The following is a 21,443-nucleotide window of genomic DNA, read 5'->3' on the forward strand; positions in this document are numbered from 1 at the left end:
CTAATTTGCTGTTGCAGAGGCTTTTGTATAGGTATGGGACAGACAGCCACTTTAGAATTGGCTCAAATACACTTACCCAAAACATTAGTGTGTAACCATGGCGTCATTATTGCTAATTACTAAGTTGTCCTCTCCTTGGACCTGTGTTCAAATTGAACTTTTTGTGTTAATGCCTTTTCTACATCAAGGGAAATGAATAGATGTAATTTTCTGATTGAACATAATTTGCACTCTTGTAAAGAGAGATTTCATTTATCTAATAATGTTGATTTTAGAAAAAACTTAAAAATTTCATTAAGAGGAAGAGAGTGAGGAAGCCTATATTTGTAAAAAAAAAAAAATGAATCCTTTTCTCCATATATTAAGATAAGTTTACATGAACAGATTAAAAACATTGCATTCACAGGGAGACCCTTAACTGTTTGAGTAGTACGAACATTCATGGACGTTCTCGTGCCTCCTGACCATTCATAGTACGATTGATTTATTTTAAAAATATGTAAGGTAACATTAAAAAAGGCAAATGTATGTTCTTCTTGTTTCCATAAATTGGTTATCAAACAAACATGATTTCAAGTTAATAAAACTATAACTGGAACTAATTTTATTTTTGAAAAAAAACTCACTCCTGGGGATCAGCAAGCATGAAAATAACTCACTATTCAAACAAGTGTCATATTGGAGAACCCAGGAGTGTGAATAGTGTGGCAGGTAAGAGAATCGAAACGGTCATAGGGATGACCACCTGTGTCCTCTGGGCCATCAGAAAGGAGCCCTTTCCTCATTCAAGTCTGAGGTTGAGGGCATGACCACAGGAAAAGGTTTGGATCTTGTTCACTCGGCTGACTCCATAAATCCAGCAATCTTGTCCTTGAAACTGTGCCTTTGTGAAGCACGTTTGATTGCATGCTCTGTCAAACTCTCTGAATTTGAACCTGACTACCACCCATCTTTCCCCACTTTTTCATTTTCTGACTTGATGATGTCGGGAGCATTCTCTCCTTCCTAAGACCTCAGTCTGTTCGTCTGAAAAGGGATTTCATCATCACGTGGCCGTCCTCAGTGGGTCTGGGTGAGGGGTACATGGGCATGCCCTGCTATTGCCTGGTATGTAAATAGAGGGCCCACTGTCTGTTTAAGGAATGTAAAGTGTGATACATACACTATCGCTGTTAAGGCTGAAACGTAAACCAGCCCCAAGCACCTGAATTTTATTTTCTGTGATGATTCTAAAAGAGCCTCTACGGCTCCACATGAGAAGCAGCAGACTGTTTGCGGTGTATTAAATTATGAGTGAGGACTAATTGGAGGATCAAACCTGCTCTTTGGGAGCAATCACGTGACTGAGAGGAAGGCATCAGCCATCTCCCTCCGTCTGTGTGTTTGTACTCTCTGTCTTGGAAATACCCTGCTCCACACTTTCAGAATCTTGATGTTTAATTTAACAAAAAGGTCTTTGAGAAGCACCACAGGGGGTTGTTCCTGGTAGCTCTGGCATGGAGGAAATTGAAATGTACATGTTTTTTCTCATTTATCAAAGACAGGCAAGAATCTAAACTGACATTTTATATCAAATGAATTATGAACTGTGTACTTTGGACCTAAGGGAACAACAACTCAATTAGAGCTTGGGATTAAAAAGAGAGAGAGAGAGAGAGACAAAAAATAGGGTTTAATAAAACATACAGCAATTTCTGTTACTATGTCTGATGGTGGCGTGGCCAAATGCGGCCTTATTATAGAACTAGGGAGTGGACGCTGGGTAGGTTGAAATTTGTAAGATTTAAATGTGTTTGAAACATGTTCTCAGAAAGGGTGAGAACTGGATTTCTTCTCAGGTAGGCAGGCTTTATGACCGGCGAAACCTTTTTGATAATCTAAACTTAACTTCCACCTTTTTGTCAATGCTTCTGTTCTTAGAAAAAAAAATTTTTTTCAAATTCTTTCTGACAAAATTTGAGATTAGATGTTGCTCAAGAGGGGAAAAAAATAGTATGCAGGATAAAAATGATATGCATGGAAGTACATATTTTTTGTACTTATTTTTTATACATATTCTGTTTTTCTGTAACACCCAGACACACATGCATACACAGTCACACATTATAAGCAAATGAAATTCTAGTGATCAAGAACATGGATTCCTCCAGACCAGGCAGTGGTACAGTGGATAGAGCATTGGACTGGGACATAGAGAATCCAGGTTTGAAACCCCAAGGCCGCTGGCTTGAGCACAGGCTCATCAGCTTGAGCTCAGGCTGGCTGGCTTGAGCTCAAAGGTCGCTGGCTTGAACACAAGATCACAGGCTTGAACATGGGGTCACTCACTCTGCTATAGCCCCCCTGGCCCTCCCCCGGTTCAAGGCACATATGAGAAAGCAGTCAATGAACAACTAAGGTGCCACAACGAAAAATTGATGCTTCTCGACTCTCTCCCTTCCAGTTTCTCTGTCCCTATCTGACCCTCTCTCTGTCTCTGTCACCAAAGAACAAAACAAAACAAAAACAAACAAACATGGATTCCAAAATCAACCAGATAGGGTTCACATGGCTCCATAGAAGCAGTTTAATTTCTCCTCCTACTACCTACTACCTGTCTGACCTTGAACAAATTATCCAGTCATTCTCTGCCTCATTTGGGGGTGGGGAAAGAAAGAGTAGTAACTACCTCATAAAAGTTGACACAGAAAATTAAGTATGAAAACAAACTGAACACACTGCATAATTGTGCCCCATGTTGCAAAGTTACATCCTCCCACTCTATGTGCGAAGATTGGGTAGCAACAAATTAGCACCCTACTTTTTAACAGCTACTGACTCCATAAGCATAGAAAACATGTGAATTAAACTTGTAAGGTGAGGAAGGATTCTAATCAATATACCCAATACTCATTTCTGAAATAATTGAAGATTCTTGGTAATTGGGATTGACCCATGCTTGCTTCTTCTAGTCAAAGCTCTGCTTTGATTACCATGCTATTTTTTCAAAAGCAGGCATTCTAATTTGTGCTACATATTAATTAAAGAAGAGTTATTAATATTAATATATTTATTTTCTACTACTGAATTCCCCCAGGTTTATAAACCTAAATCTAACAAAATTTCTTGGCATTTATCTCACATACTTTCTGATACCAGTGCTGTACTGGATAGAATTTGTGAGGCTAAATTGCTATAAACAACCTACTGATACTGTGATTACAGATTTCCTTTCCATAAATTTAATTACATAGTTATTAATTACTATTGTGGTCAAATGCACATCATTTTTTTGTCAAATTTTGATTCCAACGCAACTACTCACAAGGTGAAATCAGTTCTTAGAAGTCATTCAGCATGTTTGATTATCCTGATGACTATTGTTTTATTCTAATAGTGAATGTGAAATTAAGGGATGCCCTGTACATAATCTGAGTGTTTTAAGGCTAGATGTTATTAGTGGAGTAATTAATCAACTTGAGTATTCGATACAATCTCATTGCTAAGATGACTTTGATAACCAGTACTCCCTGGTCCTTCCCTTCATTAACTGACTGGTTTCATCAGTTATTCAAAGATCACTTAACTGCTTGGCTCTTGATTCTATCCCAGAATAGGAGTAGGTTCAGTAGCATCATAAGTAAAAGTCTAGTTCTAAAATACAGTAGTTTATCTTCTTGACTATTTTTTAACTATTGTTCTTGTTAGACACATTCAGCAAGGGAATATTTAGTGTGCTCTATCTAAAGAAAGTGGCTTTGACCTAGCTTGAATTTACACACTGTTAAAATCATGTATTAACCTTACCAAGCATATCTATTTTTAATTTGACAATGGTGAAATTCTTCAGAGAATTATTTCAAATGAAGTGAATGAACAATATTTTAACTAAAAATAGGGTAGACTTAATCCACTAATATTTTGGTTGTATATATTTTAAATTATTTTTCCAATTGAAGATACAGTCTTACACAAAGGGCTCAAGCAATCAGATTCTATAGGAAAAAAAGAATTTAATCTATGCTGCCTAGAAACTAATTTGGATGACTGTGATGGTATTCAAAATAATAGGAATAATAAGAAATTCTCTTAGGAATACTAAGAGGAATTCAAATGTCAAGAGCAGAGGCTTAAATAGAGTACCTAAATTGAGGAAATATGTAAGAAAAAGAATAAAATTTGATTGGAGGTTTGAGGTGTAACAACAAAAAAAATTCCGGGCATTATGGCCACCAACTTCAGGGCCGCTAATTAGTCTGACAAAGTGACAGTTCCATATTCTAGTTAAACAAAAAACATATCTAATGAAATTCAAAATTTCTATTCTCTGCGCACAAGGGGCTCCATCCTTCACAGCTTTGGGGTATTTCAAAATTAACAGGGGATGACTAGAGACTGTCTGCTATTTCCTGATTAACACATTCACTGAAACTGTCCTGCAGAGGAATTGTAAGCTACTCTTGAATCTTGAAACACAAAGCAAGCGGGAGGTGGAGGCGCATTGCCTTGGTCACATGGATGATAATGTGAAGTGAAATCTTTTGTTTCTCAAACAAGGTCAATAACAATTAGTATTCAGTGGTGTCTCTTTATTGCAGTGCCCTTGCCACACATCTGACACCTGTTTCTGGATTACTCCTATTAGAAACTATAACTGGGCACCTCCTCACTGCTTTTTCATTCTAATTAGAGCTTTCTTCACGAGCACAGGACGGTTTTTCATTTTGGGAAGAACAGTTAGTAGAGCCAGGCAAGATCTGCCAGTTGGATTTCATAGAACATTTGACAAATATTTGCACCAAATACTTTGATTGATGTAGTCTCATACTGGGCAGACGCTGGTGAGATTTTGGTTTTCCCTCAGAAACATCGACCCGACAGAGTCAGTGGAAAGACCAAAGACAAATTGTAATATCTTCAGGCTTTGTTTAGTAATATACTCCAAAATATTTTACTTCGTCACTGAATTGAGTGACAAAAAAAAATTGTTTTTAAACAAAATTTTTATGTTATGTACACACTTTTTTCCTAAGCACAACTTTTGTCCTAAATACTCCTCTATTATACTGGTGACAACCTTGAGAAAATGTCATCATTTCCTTAGCGAGGGCCCATCAAGCCTGTAGCCCCTGCCTCCTCCATTGTCACTCTCAAGACCTTTATACTAGGAATGCTTTTAATTTAACAGAGGGTAAATTATATTAGCTGCCTTATTAGATTTTATAGTGTATATATAGAGAGAGTATATGTACATGTCATTATTCTATTTTGTATTCTACAACATAATTATATAGTATTTCTAACAATATTGTTACATTATTTATTATATGTATGTATGTATGTACACAAATACATCCAAAATGCTCATTTTGATGGGGATACTAGGAAATGGATCCTTCACACCTTAATGATGGGAGTATAAATAAATGCAGCTGTCTGGAAAAACAGTTAAACAGTTGGGCAGATTATATCTGAACTGGTAACAACATTCATTCCTATTGACCCAACAGTTCTAAAAAGCACACCAACAGATGAGTTGATGAGGATCCCAGAGATATTTAGTATTAGTTATAATCTCTCAACAGCTTCATTAAGTGAATGTTCTTAGTCTATAAAGAAATTATATGCAATAAAATATTTTGCTGCTTTAATGACATTCCCCTCAGATTCATTGGAAAATGATTGATCTGTCATTTTTAGTTAAATGACCATTTAAATTCAACCATGTTGCCAGTCCAAAATGAGGATGCCCAGTGGGCTCAGTGACATCACTGTAGAAAGAAAAGTCAGTCTCTTTGGGTTCTACTTATGTTCAGAATGCAAAAGAAGTGTTTTCTTTTGTTTTTGTTTTTTTTACAGGGACAGAGAGAGATTCAGAAAGAGGGATAGATAGAGACAGACAGACAGGATCAGAGAGAGATGAGAAGCATCAATCATCAGTTTTTCGTTGGGACTCCTTAGTTGTTCATTGATTGCTTTCTCATACGTGCCTTGACCGTGAGCCATCAGCAGACTGAGTAACCCCTTGCTGGAGCCAGCGACCTTGGGTCCAAGCTGGTGAGCTTTTTTTTTGCTCAAGCCAAATGAGCCCGCGCTCAAGATGGCAACCTTGGGGACTCAAACCTGGGTTCTTCCACATCCCAGGATAACGCTCTATCCACTGCACCACTGCCTGGTCAGGCGCAAAAGGAGTATTGAGTTGAGGTAAAGGCTTCATGTTCTTAAAGGGACATTATCAAACAGGGACGTTTGTAAGTCAGGTAACAAGGCTAGGTAATGGTTAAGGAATCACATTATATGGAATCACATTATATGGAAACTAGTTGGAGGGAGCAGAGATGTTTAACCTGAAATGAGGAAACTTAGTGGCGGAGAGAACAGCTGCTTAAAAAATGTCTAATCTCTTGTCACATGGTAGCAGTGGCAGCTTGTCCTCAGGGATTAGGGGGACTCAGACAAGGCCCTGAAGGGTACAAGTTGTTAGCCTGACCACTCATACACATCCAGTGTCCAAGGCAGTCCCAGTTTATGCTCGCTGTGGCTCAGTTTACCCAGGTTCATTATTTAGAGCACCGGGTTTCACTCTCAAAAGGCCCTGATGTGGACAAAAGATTATATTCACCTTAAATTAAGTAGAAGTAATATAGTTACCAGCTCTGTATCACAGAGAGCTCACCAACTATAAGAAGTGTCCAGTAATCTAATGGGATCATTTACAAAGCCACTATTTTCCTATCAATAACGAACAGAGACCCAAAGTTACCTATCTGTGGTGGCTTTGAAGCTATCTGTGCTCCAAATTGAAAATACTGATGTTTTATTTTTAACATTGTGTGGTTAAAGGTCAATTCCAAGAAATATCTATAAAGGACACTTAACTTTGAAGACTATACTTCTCTTACTAACATGAAAACATGTTTACTATGCATGTCATGAATTATCAGTGATTTGGTTTTATATATATTCAATATAATGTTTATTTTCTATTATAAATCACCTCTTATAACATGCTGTTTTGTGGCATAGAATTAAGGGTACTTACTGTCTTTGAATTTCAACAATCCCAGTTTAAAATCTCACTCTGCCAGCAACCAGTTTTGTGATTTGAGATAAAATATGAGACCTCTCTAAGCCTATATTACAAAGAGTTAACATAGCACTTCTCTAGGGTAATTCTGAGACTTACAAATAATTGTGTTAAAGAACCTGGTACATAGTACTGGTTCTAAAAGTTTTAGCTTTTATGAGAGACTATTTTGTGAACATTAAATCTATTTTAACCTACTTGTCACTAGTTAATGCTGCTCTCTATTTGTACATCCCTTGTGCTCAAGGTTGACTGTCCATTTGTTAGCACATCTGCATATTCCTCATAATTAATATCTTTTTTTAATGACATATGGTTTAGTGGCTGGAAATTGAGTCTTGCCTTCTGTTTTCAATTTGTTTATGACTCAATGACTCAATATATGTGTCTGAACTCTAATTTTCCATTCTGGCAACTAGGATTTAAAACCCTTGCTCATATGTAGCTATTTTAGAAAATGAGAGGAAAATGTGCAATCCAAGGATGTTGAATGTGTGTCAGGCCATCGGGATGCATAAAGAGAAGCAGCCATGGCTTCCCTTTTGTTATGAGGATGGAGAGACCCAAGTGGGGATGCCAACAATCTCATCTCTAAGGGAGAACAGTCCGGGCTGCGCTGGGCTTGAATTCCAGGTGAAACCAGCAGGAAGCTTCACGTCTGCTTGGCATGAGCGCAGCCGGGTGGGCGGGTGGCCCAGGCATGGGACTTAGGCTGAAGATAATGACCCCAGATGAACTAACTGCATCCCCAGGGCGGGCCTCCTCCAGGCCTGCTCCGTCGAAAGGCAGGGTGCAGTGCACATGGGGTGCAGTCCTGACTTCTGAAACCCCCGTGGCACTGACACCTCGTGTCCACTGTGTACCCAAGCTCAGTCACTGTGAGAGCCATGTCTTATCTCTCTGTGACATATCAACCATTTTTCTTCTATCTCTCCTGCCCCTCCCATCCCACTCCTAGCAAAGAACCTTGTGCAGAGTGACAGTCAGTATCTTTTACTATAGATTTAAATGATACAAACTGTTAGAGACTTCTTTGGTATCTTAATGCGATATTTTATCCCAGTACTTTGAAACACACAAAAAAATGCACTGCAGTTGTAATAGGTTGGGGCTGTTCTGAGAAATTGGTGCTATGAGAATCACATTGAATTGATTTTCTCCCCAAAAATGGACTCTCCTGGCCATTACAACTTTAATAAGTCAGTGGTAACATGAACCACAACAACAAATAAAAAGGTCTCTGTTTTGTTTTGGTTTTTTTTGCTCCTTAGAGCTTCCACTAGAATTCTATACTGCTCACAAAAATTAAAGAATATTTCAAAATAAATACGAAGCAATAAAATACAGTGGTCCCTCATCTATCGTGGGAGTTAGGTTCCAGAACCCCCCACGATAGGTGAAAATCCATAAAGTAGCAACATTATATTTATCTTATTATTTATATATATTTTAAGGCATTATAAACTCTCTTCACACTCTTATAAACCTTTCCCACAGTTAACCTTTCCCACACTCTTATAAACACTTCCTATGCTCTTGAACACTTTCTACACTCTTAAACCTACCTTTAGTATATTGCAAAATCCTGCCACATAGTGAAAAACCCACGATACAAAATTAAGTACATACAATTTTAAAATTCGCGATACAGTGAGACTATGAAAAGTGAACCGCGATATGGCGAGAGATGACCGTATCCCCTAATTTTTGTGAGAAGAATTAGGGGATGTTTTAAAATGAATATGAAGCTATAAAATATCCCCTAGTTTTGTGAGTGGTGTATATATGTGTATGAAGTAAAACTTTGGGGCTTCTGTTTGTTTTTGTTTTGGAGTTGGTTTGTGGGTTTTGTTGCTATTTAGATAGCAGAGAGTCAACAAGTACCCATTATTTAAAATTTTACTAAAATCATAAAATGGGGACAGATGGGAGGCCTCACTTGGTGGGGAGAGTGCCGGACATGGTGCGTAGATGGTGTTCTATTGAGTTGCACACCTGAAACCTGTGTGGTTTGACAAACCATGTCATCCCGGTACATTAAAAATAAATTATTTTTTTAAAAAAAGGATTATACCAGTTACACTAGTCCAATCTGTGATTTAATTTATTACTTAATGTTTTATATTCATTTTGCCTTTCCCCAAAAGGTGGGTAGGGGTTAACTTTGAAATTTTATGAAGAACTCCCTTCCTCTGAATTTATGGTCTGGGGGAGCTGTTTTATCCAGTTGTCGTGTAGAATTAGTATTTACTGGACTAGATGTGTTGATTCAGGAGGTTGTCTGTGTAGTGCTTGCCCCGTGAGGGTCATATTAAACTTGAGAGGAGCTTTCTGAACAACATCGCATCTTGGAGACAATATATCACGCTGATGGATGCGCAGCTCTTCTGTTAAGCAACCGGGGCCGGAATTATGGCTGGCTCCCCGTTATTGCTTCGGTGGTAAGGAGCCTCTGAGGAATGGGTTTTGATAAAAGGGGTTAAGCAGAGGGGAAAGGAAGGTTTCCAGAAGTCAGTGTTACTGAAAGCAGACAGAATGGATAGTTCTACATATATAATTTAATCTGATCACTCTGTTTGGAAATATTCTGCAATTTTTTATAATCAGAGTATGACCAATTTAATGAAGTACTTTTTTTTGTTGTTATGACTCAAAAGAGACTTCAAGGTACTTTATTATTATTATTTATTATTATTATTATTATTATTATTACTGGATTTACTTTTGGACATTTCTCTGTTCTTAATAGCATGGTAATGTGGTTTTTAATACTTTAAGGGATTATTTTTGTGTCAGATTTAAAACTTTTTTTATGTTGATACTTTCATGTTGTTGGAGCTGAGTTTTATCCAGAAATTGGATTGTCAATTAGATTATATTACTTGACACAGAAATACTAAACAAAAATAATAATTCAATGCCGGACATGGCTTTATTTATTATATATTATATGCATTTGCAATTTGCATTATATTTACTTTCTGCCCATGGTCTTTCTATATATATGTGTGTGTGTGCATTTGTTATAAATCAATTATAGAATGTATATCAAAAAAGAAATCACCATTTTAAATAAACTATTTGTGTCCACAGATTAAATATTAGTTAATAAGTCTTTAGTAATAAATGTCCTACCAACCAGCAATCTTACTGTACTGCTAGGTCATGTCACATTTCTGCAAACCGAGAGAACTGTTTTGTACTATTTCATCTCTGTTCAAGCATCCACTTTCCTCTGACACTTTGGCTCTGAGCTAATACCTTTGCTTGTAGTTTGGTCACTGAGAAAATGGATGCCATCTGAAGAGATATGTGCTTTCGTCCCATCAGCAGATGGACCTGTCTCTGCATCTGCAGCCTCTGTCTCTGCATTCACTTCTGCACAATGGGTGACTGTTCCTGCTTTTACAACAGCGATGTGTGCTGCTTCTCATGTCAGTTCACTAGTGTACTGACTTACCTGTCTCTCTCTCTCTCACACAAGGTATTTGCCCTGATAATTATTCCTCCTCCTCCTTCATTATCATTTCCCCCAGTCTATTCTGGGTCATTCCTTAACAAATAGCCAGATATTTCTCTGGAAAAATAGGTTTATTTGAGAACAACAAAGAATTGCAATTCAGGACATGTGGTCTAATGGTGAATCACATGCCAGTCCGGAGAAACAAAGGAGAGGATGGATCTTTTATGGACTTGATAGGGGCTGTTGTACACAAAGAGCCCATTAGAGGAAACTGAAAATTTGAAGCAGAATGACTTTTCATTGGCTGAACTATGGCAGTCTCCCATTGGCTGAGCTGTCCCTGGACAAGGAGGTATTCTTTCTTCCTGCTCAGGTGGTGATGTGGTGTCTTTTCCTGATGGGGGCAGTAGTGTGTGTTGAGCAACCTGTGTGAGTTATTTCGCCAAATCTCTGGACTCCTTTTTAAATGAGATGTCTGTTACTGATTTCCACAATTCCAATAAGCATGCCAGTGCTATAACATCTGGTTTTCAGAAAATCTGCATTAAATACCATACACTTTTCTAAAGGGTGTCCCATTTTCTGTTCCTCTTTAGAACAAAATCACTGTATCCTCTCATCCTCTCTTTCTCAGTGTCTTCTTACCTTCTCTTCACAGAGCACCAGGCCCACCCTGCACTTCTTTGTCTATTCTCAGCAAGATGCACAAATGTCTCCACTTGGCCATGTGGCTCTCAGTCTTCTTTTTCCTTATCCTCTCAGCACCCTTGAGAGTTGATCCGTCCTTCCTTTGTGATATGGTTCCTTTACTCGGTTTCCAGGTGGCCCTTCCCACTGACCACTCCAGTAAATCTTGTTTGTTGTGGAGGTCTCCTCTGGACCTCAAAGCTGTGCACCTTGGGGCTCAGTTCTCAGACCTCTCCCGCACTCTGTCTGTGCTCACCCCTGGTTTATTCACCAAGACTCCACCATTCCGTGCTGCATGTCCATTCATCCACACCTCCTATTCAGACTCGTAGCTGCCTGGCATCTCCATAGAGAGGTATAAGTTACCTGTCGCAGGTAACACGAACAGTTCAGAACTCCCGATCCTCTCCATGGCTGATTCTCTCCCCACTGTTCTCGTCTCAGTAATGGCACCACCATTAGCATCATCCTTAACCCCTTTACTTTCTCTTAGCAATCCCTTCCACACTCAACTGCACAGCAATGCATTGCTCCATCTCTGCTGTTACCACCGCATCTAAGCCTGAGTGACTGCACAGGTGACCTCCTCATTTTGACTCTTGTCCATGCTCCCCTATTAGCACCAAGTGGCATTCATCAGTTTAGACTCATTCTGTTTTCTTTGTTAATAACCTGCAGTGGCCCACCCCTAACCCCGTTTAGTATGACATCCCAAGTCCTCACTGTGACTGTTATGGCCTCGACTCTGCCTCCCCCTCCAGCCTCTTTCCTTTCCTTTTCTGTGGTCAATTCCAGCCACGTCGGCCTCTGTCAGTCCCTCAAACACAGCCAGTGCTGTCTCCTCGCTGCCCGTGCACTTACTGCTTGCCCTTTGTAGACGGCTCTTCCTCCAAACATTTTCATGACCACCTTCCTGTGTCATTGAGGTCTCTGTTCAAATGCCACCCAGTGGCATACGTTCTTCATGTGGCTCTCCGCTGTCACCTGAACTCTTATAAAATAACTAAAATTGCACATTTATTTTCACTTTCTCTGCTTTAGTTTTCTCCTGAGCCCATGTCAGAGTTTGGTCTGAACTTATGTGCCTGTGTGTAAGTTCCATAAAGTCAGAGTGCCATGTCTACTTTACTCAGCGACATTACCCCTCCACACGGAGATCACTGCTTCACACAGAGTAGAGGCTCAATAAATGCTTATTGAATAAATTAGTGAATTATTGATGAACTCAAAACCCTTACAACACATTGATGAAACGTGTAATCTAATTCTTCCTTTCTCATCACTGATCATTCACTCACCTCAGAGCTCACAGGCAGGGTCTCTTGACCTGGAAAGCACATAAAACTCACAGAAGGCTCTGGGCAAAAGAAAGTTGAATGTGAACCCTGCTATTTGTTTTTATTATTTTGATCTCGACTCCTTCCCAGTACCCTCTAGTAATCCTTGGTCATAAGAAGCTCATGTTACAGTAAGGATAATTCTAAAAATTAATTGTACTGGCACTTCAATTATTCTAAGGGAAGTTCAAATTTGTCTAATAAAACAACAATAATAGTAGTAGTAATCCCTAACAGAACTCACCAGGACCCAATATAAGGTGCTTTATTTGTCTCTGACCTTCATGACAATCCTGCAGAGGAAAACTAGTATCCCCATTTTAAAGATAAGAAACCTAAACTCAGAGTTATTCAGTGACTTTTCTAAAGCCACAGAGCTTTGTTTCATTCGCTCCTGAGTTCCCGACTAGCTTGGGGACAAACTCTGATATGATTGGTTCATTCAAGTTATAGCCGGTGGAAAAAAGTAATTTAATTACCAGAGTCATTGTGCCAATGTTTAAAGTAGACTAGGCTTTAGTTTTACTCATTGCTATTAGGCATCCTAAAACTGTTCACAGAAGAATTCCCTGATGGAGTAAAGCAAGCAGGTATGGTGAATTCTGGGGAGATTTGCTGGAGATTCAACTAGACCAGAAAAAGCAACACGCTTGCCCCACCTTGCAGCGTGCTTGAATAAGGTCAAAGTCATTGTGAGAAGGAACAGCTTGACTGTGTAAAACACATGAGGAAAGAAGTTCAGTTTTTATATTTTCATAGGTCAGAACGAAGGCTAGAAAGTATTCATTGCAGCCAGTCATGTATATGTATCATTGTGGGAAAACACAATTATAATAAACCTTCCTCCAAAAAAAAACCCCAAAACAAAAAACAACCCATTGTTTTCATGAGGACTCCTGTGCTTAAAGTGGTGATGGGCCATATGGTAGAAATGAAAGTTCTAGATGCCTCAACTGTCCAATTGTTTGATCATGGAGCAAAAGTTAAATGTGAAAGGTCCTTTAATAATTGAGCAGCTACCTTCCCTGTGTCTTTTCAATGAGATCAACAGAAGTACACTGGAATGAGTCACACTGTTCGTTTGTCCGGCTGTTTGGGGCTGCTTTTAAGAGTGAAATCCTCGCCTAACTGCTGAAAGGAACAATGAGGAGGCCCAGTAGTTCAGGAAAGAAAATGTTAAATTAAATGGACCATGTTTAACACTGTTGCCGATCCCGAGGAACAGTTTTTCCAGTATATGGAGCATCGCGGCTCCATCCAGCATATGTTAGCCATGGTTTTCTCTGCTCTAATTCATCTGTGTTTTTGGACAGCGCCAGATGGCCTGCTGCCTCCCAGGCTCTCAGCTGCCACTCCAACCAGTCTTCAGGTTGTCTGGTCTACACCAGCGCGCAACAACGCCCCCGGCGCTCCCAGATACCAACTCCAGATGAGGTCGGGCCGCGCCTCCCGCGGATTCCTAGAGTGAGCATCCTACTGTGTCTCTCCTCCCAACTGCCACCGCTTGCACAGGGTAGCCCTAACGTAAATTTATTGGGGCAACATGGGTTAATAACATTATAAACATTTCAGGTTTTTGAGCACTAGGTCGATTCTGTTTTGGAACAAATAAAGGCCACCTTTTAAAAGTATGAGCAAACAGCAACAACAAAAAAACAAGCAGCACCTTAGGAGATAAGTATTTGCTTTGTAAAAAATACCTGTGTTTCATTTATATAGCATTTTAAAATAAAATTTCTCTCCACTTCTCCCTACTCTTAATTTTCATGAGCATGTGCATTATGAACAGCAAGCATACACTTGAACCCTCCACCCCCAGCCCCCAAAATGTTGTCTGAACTGTGGCTACAAAATTATAACTCTTACTCTACATACAATTCCATGTGGCAATCATTCTCAATACTAAACTAGAATTTGCTCAGTACAACTATAATTTGCAGCTCATATACATGCACAATTATGAACCCTCAGACAAATGGCTACTTATTTTAAAAGAGTTATCATGTGATGAGAGAAAAGTGTAGTCCTTTAAATGCAGTTGACATTATCTTAAAAGTCTGTGCAATCAGATTTTATTTCTTTTTCTGTCTCTGAATGTCTAAAATTTCCTAATTAGTACTTGTTTCCTATAGGTTATTTTCCAGTCCTTCTGCATTGTTAAGCTATGAAGTGAGAGATCTTGAACCATACAGTGAGTACGAGTTTCGGTTGGTGGCCTCCAACGGGGTTGGCAGTGCACACAGTTCTTGGATTCTATTCATGACAACAGAGGACAGTAAGTGGTCTGGACAATATGTATGTCTTCTGCCCTGGGGAGTGTGAAATGTCTTTAGTTTTTCCTAAGCAAAGATATAAACCTTCCCCATTTTCTTAACATTCAGTGACAATAATTTTTCACAGAGCTAAGGTGACTAGTCTTTCCAAGAAAGAAGAAACCATGAGTTTGGAGGGTTGGAGGGTTGGATGTACAGACAGGAAGAAGTAATTCACAATAAATTGTGATCTGACCCCCTTCTGTCAGTAAGGGTACATCTCAATGTCTTGCAAGAGAAAGGTTAGCCAGTGTTCCATTCTTTGCTTTGGAGGGATTCTTGCAGGTAGAAGACCATGAAGTATGATCCTTCCATTATGAGGATGCTTAGTGCACCCTTACACGTTTTCCTGGGAACAGATTCCGTGGTACTTTTATTTGCACTTGACAGACAACCTTCTGAGTAGAGAAATGTAATCTAACAACAGTGATTTTGTATGTCATAAGTAGGGTAGATTGGGATTGTCTTACTCAGCCAAAAAAGAGAAGTTTCTAGTTTTTCATGGAGGGATTATGTTTGTGTATAAATCTCTCTCTACAGATATAGATATAGATATAGATATAGATATAGATATAGATATAGATATAGGAAATAAACCCATGGATACAATATTTAGTTTCATACAAATTACCCCTATAAAAGCATATATGTAGAAGTATAATTGTTTCAGAGTAACTGTAAGTTAATTCAAGCTGCACAGAGTGAATGAGCACTGTGTCATTGAACAGTGAGGTCTGCAGGGTTAGTCTTGTCAAGTCTTCCAAACCGAGGCTCCTGAGGAGACATGGTTCTGCCGGTCCATTGCCATTCTAGCTTCCTGTCCCCGGAGGACCTGAGTGGCTTTCATAGGCTGGATATCAATCACAGGGCACAGAATATTTGAAAGGAAACCCATCGTTTATTAAATAGATTCTTTTATTTCTACAGTGTCCTTAATTATGTCCTTTTTGTGAGGACAAGACATCAAATCAAAAAGTCAGAATTATTTACCTTCTGGCAAGCTTACTTTATTTTACAAAAATCTGCTATATACAATAATATGTACTATTTCATCCATTTCTCTCAGTCCTCTTCAGGGACAAGTTAAGCACCCTACCCGGACACACGCAGTGCTTTGGCATTCAGGTGTTCAGGTGCCATTCAGGGTGCAATTCAGGAGCTCATCAGTTCCATGCGGTAATGCTGCCCAAGGCCCAGAGTGCATTCCGTGCCACACTCAGCGCACCCACACCCCTCTCAGGGGGACATTGCATACACTCTGGGGAAGCAGACAGCCTGGCCACCAACTGTATACACATTTATGGTCTATAGAGCTCCCACTCCCACTCAAAATCGAGTTTTGAAAAAATACTTAAAAACAACAACAACTGAATAAAGATTACCTAAAGTATGTAATTATTCAACTCACTGCAGAGGTGACGGCTCCACAGAATGCCACATAGGAAGAGGAAAATAATGGTCTTCTTTTTCTGATCTTCATACTTCCTGTTCCCACAGAGAATGGGCAATGGTGGCTTACTGCAGTGGTGGTGCTGATTGACCTGGGGGGTGTGGTCGCCTAGCAACAGGAAGGAAGTTACCGTGTGTGTAAAGTCCAAAATACTGCAAAGTACTGATTAGTGCAGCCACCTTATCTCCTGCCTCCATTCACCAGAAAACAAGTCTTGTTGACTTCAAGGCTCAGAATCTTCTGCACAGAGACCCTGCCCCTCCATGATTTTTAGAGCTGGGGTTTGAAGTGAAGAGTATTAATCCTTTACTCCCTCAAGTAAGAATCAGGAGCACCTGATTATATAGCAGGTGCTCACCCAAGAAACCCAGCCTTTGTTTTTATTTAAATCCTTTCCCTAAAATGGATGCCCTTTTCCTTGTCCTGTTGCTGTGCCCACTGAGCATGGAGACACATTAGAGAAGAGCCAAAGGCTGCCCATTGGCTCCTGCGGGTTCAGTGACCATGCCCGCTCACTCGGACTCCGGGTGACGGTGTAGTCTGTACACTGAGTGTCAGTGCAGATGGATGCCATCTCGGGAAGGATGTGCAATTGAGTTGACAAAGACTGAATGATTGGCATCGGGCACAGGCAGTTTCCCTGTCAGAGCTTTAAAGCATTGCTCTTAAAACCACCCATGCTGACAGCTGCGTGGCCAGGATCACCCTTCATACTGGACTCTGCCCGGTGCCTCCTGTTCGCCCAAGGGCAGTCCCCAATGTACAGACCCTGCGTATCATTTACTGAATGAAACCGGGAAGCCACCTCATGCCACATGTATGTTTCCTGCCATCCAAAGGCATCTTTCGGCATCAACGAAAGCCTCTGGTACCCAAAAGGGTCACTGATAGCAGTATTTTTAGTGTGAGGTGGCAGGACTGAGTTGCATCATGCCTGTGACACAGCTGGGACCAGAAGGAGAAGCCTGGGCAGGACACGGACAGTAGCCCCTAGAACAGGGGTCCCCAAACTTTTTACACAGGGGGTCAGTTCACTGTCCCTCAGACCGTTGGAGGGCCGGACTATAAAAAAAACTATGAACAAATCCCTATGCACACTGCATATATCTTATTTTAAAGTAAAAAAACAAAACAGGAACAAATACAATACTTAAAATAAAGAACAAGTAAATTTAAATTAACAAACTGACCAGTATTTCAATGGGAACTATGCTCCTCTCACTGACCACCAATGAAAGAGGTGCCCCTTCTGGAAGTGCAGTGGGGGCCAGATAAATGGCCTCAGGGGGCCGCATGCGGCCCGCGGGCCGTAGTTTGGGGACCCCTGCCCTAGAATATCTCATTGCGTGTTTGATTTGCATTTCCCTTGTGGCTAGTGAAACTGAGCATCTTTTCATATGGCCATTTATGTATGTCTTTTTGGACATACATAGAAGTGTTCAGGTCTTCTGACCATTTCTTAATTAGATTGTTTGTTTGGTGTTGAATGAGTTCTTTATGTATTTTGGTTATTAACCCCCCATCAAAGCTGTTTGTTCACGAGTATCATCTCTCATTCAGTTGGTAGCCTTTTTGTTTGGTTGACGGGTTCTTTTTTGTGTGTGCAGAAGCTTTTTAGTTTGATATATTCAAACTAAATATATTTATTGTTGCCTTTACTTCCCTTGTCTTTGGGGTCAAATTCATAAAATGTTCTCAAAGACCAAGATCCATATGTTTTCTTCTATGTAATTTCTTGTTTCAGATCTTGTATTTATTTTTTTGATCCATTTTGAATTAGTTTTTGTGTATGGAAACCAACTAGTCCAGTTTCATTTTTTTCATGTGCCTTTCCAATTTTCTCAGCATCGTTTACTGAAAACCCTTTTTTGAATTGTCTGTTTCTGTCAAGGTTTTTCAGGTAGCATGATTACAATACGCAATTTCTCTATTTCAGTCATTCAATAACACAGGTTATTCTCAATGAACTAGACCAAACTAATGAAAATAAGATTTTCTAAAAACCACTTCTCTGCCTCCCCCCCATAAAAAAGTAGTTCTAGATTATTGAGTTGTCACTTTTAAAAGCATTTAAAACTTTGATCATTTTACCAAATATGAACTAAAAAACTCCATTATTTATTTTTTAACCACTAAGAGGCATTATTAAATAAATGTGTGAGATTTGAAATTTTTTTTTTTTGTATTTTTCTGAAGCTGGAAACGGGGAGACAGTCAGACAGACTCCCGCATGCGCCCAACCGGGATCCACCCGGCATGCCCACCAGGGGGTGATGCTCTGCCCATCCGGGGCATCGCTCTGTTGAGACCAGAGCTACTCTAGCACCTGGAGCAGAGGCCAAGAAGCCATCCCCAGCGCCCGGGCCATCTTTTGCTCCAATGGAGCCTTGGCTGCAGGAGGGGAAGAGAGAGACAGAGAGGAAGGAGAGGGGGAGGGGTGGAGAAGCAGATGGGCGCCTCTCCTGTGTGCCCTGGCCAGGAATCGAACCCGGGACTTCTGCACGCCAGGCCAACGCTCTACCACTGAGCCAACCGGCCAGGGCCTGTAGGTTTTCTTAGACAGTTTATTCCCATATTTATTGTTGTGGTAATAGACTGCTCATGAGTTTTGATGGTATCATAGTTCCCTCACAGTGAGATTTTAATTACTCTTAACATACTATATTTGCACATTACAGTAGATGTTAGTTTTTCACACTTATAATTGCATTGTGAACAAAAGATGGAACTAGGGGGGAAACTATCCTAGACTCTGGGTGCTGCTATACTGTTTCTCTCAGCATGTTGGAACACCCCCCCACACACACACACTTGTCTTTGAGATTCTCTCAGCAGTTTGCAAAGGAGCAGACCCTCTCCCGGAGTTAAGACAGAAAGACACTAACATGTGAATATCAATCTGTCTGGCAGACTTCTCATTCATCGAGCCTCTGCTCAGATATCACCTCCTCTGTGAAGCCTTCCCTTTTTATGGCTACTTTAGAATTTTGGTCTGTAATCTCTGGTGCAGAGTTAATGTTCCCATGTGAGTGGTAACTGCTCAGGGCCCCGGACTCTGTCTCACTAATCTCTGCTCATCCCATGCCTGGAGAAGGGTCTGATACACAGCACGTGCCCCCACACTGAGTTCAAGTACCAATTTAAACAAACTTCATTAAGCTCATCCATAAATACTTAGCCAGGCATCCCTGAACTGGGTACCTGGCATGTACCAGGACTGAAAGAAACATGCACATTACAGGATGAATAAGACACAGTTCCTTCCTTGAGTCGTCCATTGTCTGGCAGGGGGAACATAGAGTAAACCATAGCTAAGGACTCAGAGCTGTGACTTCTATGAGAAAAAGCCCAGGGGAAGGGCTTGTCTCTCAGGAGCAGGCCAAGAGAGGGGATTCAGGGAATGATTCACATCAGGTGTTCACTTTACTATCAGATTTTAAGCTGACTTCCTCACCCTTGGTCCAGAAAAAGTCGGAAAAAGCCATTGCTCCAGGAGGTGTCCATGACGCCTATGACCTGGAGGGCAGCGGGCCGGGTGCTCTGCCCAGAGTGGGCCCAGCCTCCACATCTGAGACAGGACGCGTGAGGATCAGAGGCAACGTGATGTAAGAGCAGGGAGTCCTGACGGCAACCCTCACTCTTCACCTCGGTCACAGGCAGCCTGCTGGCTGTCCCTTTGATGCCACATTGGCTGTCTTGACTAGAATAATGAATGTCCTAATTAGAGAGGCTTCGGCTTGTCCAAAACCATGTGCTATTTCAGAATGCAGCAGCAAGGGATCTATAGAAAGAATTCCAAACAGGAAATAATTTTTCTCGTTCTTTTTTCTTGCAAGCCGTAAAGAGATCAACTACCCGAGTCTCTGTGACAGGAGGAGAAGTAAAAATGTGGCACGAAAATTTGATTAATTGATGAAGATGATGCTAGAGCAGGATGCTCCCAACTATTTAAGTGTGTCTGCGCCCTTGAGAATATTTAAATTTTAAAGCTCTATTCCACTGGGGAACATCTTTTTTTATTTGCATGTTTTAGATGTTCAGGTCTCAGCCTGCATCTTAAGAGCATCCTACATGAGAGAAAGGGACATTTTTAAATGAAGGTGGAGCATATGTATATCATATTTTATTTTATTTAATGAAGAAATGGAACTTCAAGTTTCATGAGTGTTGCACAATTATTTTGCTTTCTCTATTCCAAATATGTTTGCTAGTTGCTTTACATATTAACTTCCAAATACTGACATGTTGGTCCTTTCAAGCAGTGATGTGGGTATCTTTTTTAGCTGTAGCGGAGGACTCAGGATGAAAAGTGAATGATTTAATCTGCTAGTTTTTGAGAGCAAAATGGCTCTATATGTGTCACTACATCCTTTGTTTCCTATTGCATAGATCCTACTCCTCAATTCTTTTTTTTTCTACTCTTTTTTTTAGTTCAGTGAAAGGAGGGGAGATAGAGAGACAGACTCCTGCATGTGCCTTATCCGGGATCCACCGGGTAAGCCCACTAGGGGGTGATACTCTGCCTATCTGGGGCATTGTTCCATTGCTCAGCAACCAAGCTCTTCTTAGTGCCTGAGGCAGAGGCCAGGGAGCCATCCTCAGCACCCAGGGCCAACTTGCTTCAATCAAGCCATGGCTGCAGGAGAAGGAGAGAGAGATAAAGAGAGAATAGAGAGAGTTGGAGAAGCAGATGGGCGCTTCTCCTGTATGTCCTGTCTGGGAATCAAACCCAGAACATCCACATGATGGACTAATGCTCTACTGCTGAGCCAACTGGCCAGGGCTCCTCCATGCCCAGAATGAATAAAGGCAAATATTGTTGTGGATTTTTTACATTCTTATTTTTATATCCTAAGATCAAAAGCCAAAAGTGACCAATAGAAAATCCTCCAGCAGGACAGACTAATTAATGAAAAAGTTTACCCCCCGGCCTCAGTTCCGCTCTTGAACTCTTGAATCCCTTTGGGGCCCATATAGCACACTGCTCTTCCAAATATGGAATATTCCGTTCTTCATGGATTTTTTTACCTGCCTTCCTGAATTCTCACATCAACATATTTAATCTTCTGTCCCAAATTTTCAAGGAAGGGTCCATAGCCATTGACTGAAAAATATGCCCCAATTCTGA

The 21,443-nt window shown here is 40.4% G+C and overlaps 1 protein-coding gene across 1 annotated transcript in view; it reads left to right on the forward strand.

Moving 5' to 3' along the window:
- The window catches only part of USH2A (usherin), a 545,087-nt gene that overhangs the window by 357,045 nt on the left and 166,599 nt on the right, over positions 1–21,443 (forward strand). Inside the window, exons 39-40 of the mRNA XM_066238179.1 lie at positions 13,867–14,017; positions 14,686–14,828. Coding sequence (XP_066094276.1) covers positions 13,867–14,017; positions 14,686–14,828 — 294 coding nt within the window. The remainder of the gene's footprint in view (positions 1–13,866; positions 14,018–14,685; positions 14,829–21,443) is intronic.

The sequence above is a fragment of the Saccopteryx bilineata genome, chromosome 1 (genome assembly GCF_036850765.1).
Source record: "Saccopteryx bilineata isolate mSacBil1 chromosome 1, mSacBil1_pri_phased_curated, whole genome shotgun sequence".
NCBI classification, from domain to species: Eukaryota; Metazoa; Chordata; class Mammalia; order Chiroptera; family Emballonuridae; genus Saccopteryx; species Saccopteryx bilineata.